General features: G+C 34.4%; 1 protein-coding gene across 1 annotated transcript; it reads left to right on the top strand.

Annotated features, from left to right (window-relative positions):
• The first annotated feature begins 633 nt into the window (after positions 1–633).
• On the top strand, positions 634–2000 carry LOC113375411. Its single transcript, XM_026615347.1, has 2 exons — positions 634–1021; positions 1687–2000. Exons 1-2 carry the CDS (start codon positions 634–636, stop codon positions 1998–2000), a joined length of 702 nt encoding a protein of 233 aa, XP_026471132.1.
• Positions 2001–2242: the final 242 nt, after the last annotated feature.

The following is a 2242-nucleotide window of genomic DNA, read 5'->3' as shown; positions in this document are numbered from 1 at the left end:
TAGAACAAAAGTGAACGTAAACACTTTTTTCTATTACAGTTTTACAAGCTACGTTTTCAAAAGACGAAATTAGACATGGCATTGTTTCCTTGGAAATAGTACATTTTATTGAAGCTATGAAAATTAAAAAAAAAAAATTATCTGTCAATATAAATGTTTTTTGCGGGCTTTAACATGTAAGAACAAAATTATTCATAAATGTAAAAAATTGGATTTTTGTACAATTTGAATATATTAATATTAAGGAATTCCAGTTGAAAGTATATTTAGGCTATCAACTGCAATCCATCACTAGACCCAAACTTCGACGAGTCAAACATTAATGAATATATTCATTTTTCGATAGAGAAAAAACTGCGGAAATTATTCTTAGTTCGTAAGTGGGGGGCACGCACGTTAACATTGAATGAAATAGTACTATTCTAGTAAGTGTAATTATGTTGGAATTTTGAACAGAGAAAGAAGAAGTGAAATGATCTTGTTGAAAGTATATATATGTGGTGTTACAATTAATTTTTACATCAGTGTTTATTGTAGTCCAACCATTGTCGGACTTCCTTTAATAGAATAGTCAAATTACTTCTATCGTTGAATCGGCTTTTGACTGAGGATAAAGTTAAAAATAATTTCACAATGATATCGTGTGTAAAACTGAGTGTTCTTATTGTGAGTGTTTTCGCTGTGTGCTTCGCGGATAAGTGCCAGGATAGCCCGAATCCTCTTGGTTGCCATGGGGCGCGCGTCGTGCGGGAGGCTTTGCAGCAATACGTTCCGGCAGAAAGCGCCGACGTCTTACAGCTGGCCGACGGCGTCGAGGTCGTCGAAAACTCGTCCTTCAAGGATGCAAGGGCTAACGGAGCTCGCTCTCTACCTCAGGACGAATCCTTCTTAGGACGCATGGCACGATATCTCGAATCGCACGAACTCAAAATTAAATTAAGCAACCTCATGCCTAGTCAACAATTAAAAAAAGTTGTGCTCGATACATACAAGGAATTGGAACAGGATAAATCCTTAGGAGGTGAGAATTCAATTCATTTGCAAATGTTTTTTAAAAATCACTTGTCATATTAAATTGTACTTGTATTATGAAAAAATCAAGTATATAAGATAAGGAATCAAGAAACACACAAGTGCATATAATATATAAGGTTGTCAAATATCTCCCTTCCGCCTTTTTGTGTCATAAACCAAGAGCAAAAAAGCGGAAGGGAGATATTTGACAATCTAATATTATACTTATGTTATAATATATTTAGAAGCCAAAATACTCAACTGTTTCATTTTTTATATCGGGGTATTAAATTATTTTTAAATTAAAATAACTATAATGCCTGAAAATCTTAGAAAATCCCTTTTTATGTATTTTTCAATAAATAATTTTCACCGTCTGATGTGAATTTGGTGATTATCGTGTACCGGGTTAGGTGTTAAAGTCTTATGCCGGAGTGCAATGGAATTACACAATTTTATCGAAATGTTATAATGTCGGTTTTATTATCGAATATATTGCATTTTATGACAGTGATATACGTCATGATAAAATCTTCTAGCAAATGTAGAATACCAACAGAGCCTACTATTTTGCAGAAGATATAAAAAGTTTTGTTGTATTATAATTTTATTGAGTTATATTTTTAAATAAATGCACACATGTAAAGATTTTAATTATCTGGATGTTTACAGAGGCACGTAAGAAGGACAAAGGAGGCAGCGGCATGATCCTGATGATGGGCATGATGATGGCTAAGACCATGGCCGCCCTGGGTCTCGGAGGTATAGCAGCAATTTCTGCGAAAGCTTTGGGTATCGCCATGATGGCTCTGATGTTGTCTGCTATAATCGGCGTGAAAAAATTATCAGAGCATAGTCATGACGACGGTGGTCACCACGTGAGCTACGTTTCCATTCCACACCACGGTGAACATCACAGGAGACGAAGGGAAGTTGAAGCGAATGAGATGGCATACCGTGCCTGGCTTCAACAGTACAAACCTTAAATGAAAAACACCATGAATTGCATAAAATACAATGAGATCACTCGATGCCATCGACTAAGCGACTCAGTTGAATTCTTTATTTATTTCATTATTTATTTTCCTGTGTTATCTTAATTATGATAAGTACTAAGTATTTATTATTGTTATCATGAAACGTGTGTTATAAGTTTTATAAACTTGAACTTTTGGGCAGTTTTTATTTATAGTATAATAAAACGATTTATAAATTATATGTGACAAAA

This window comes from Ctenocephalides felis, unplaced genomic scaffold, assembly GCF_003426905.1.
Source record: "Ctenocephalides felis isolate EL2017-DRISC unplaced genomic scaffold, ASM342690v1 CF-g0.4_SCAFFOLD_01886, whole genome shotgun sequence".
Classification (NCBI taxonomy): domain Eukaryota; kingdom Metazoa; phylum Arthropoda; class Insecta; order Siphonaptera; family Pulicidae; genus Ctenocephalides; species Ctenocephalides felis.
This window is presented reverse-complemented; position numbering and strand designations above follow the sequence as displayed.

Coding starts and splice junctions, on each gene's coding strand:
- LOC113375411 (XM_026615347.1), top strand. CDS start 634: ATGATATCGTGTGTAAAACTGAGTGTTCTTATTGTGAGTGTTTTCGCT. Junction 1,022..1,686: donor ACAGGATAAATCCTTAGGAG/GTGAGAATTCAA, acceptor GGATGTTTACAG/AGGCACGTAAGAAGGACAAA.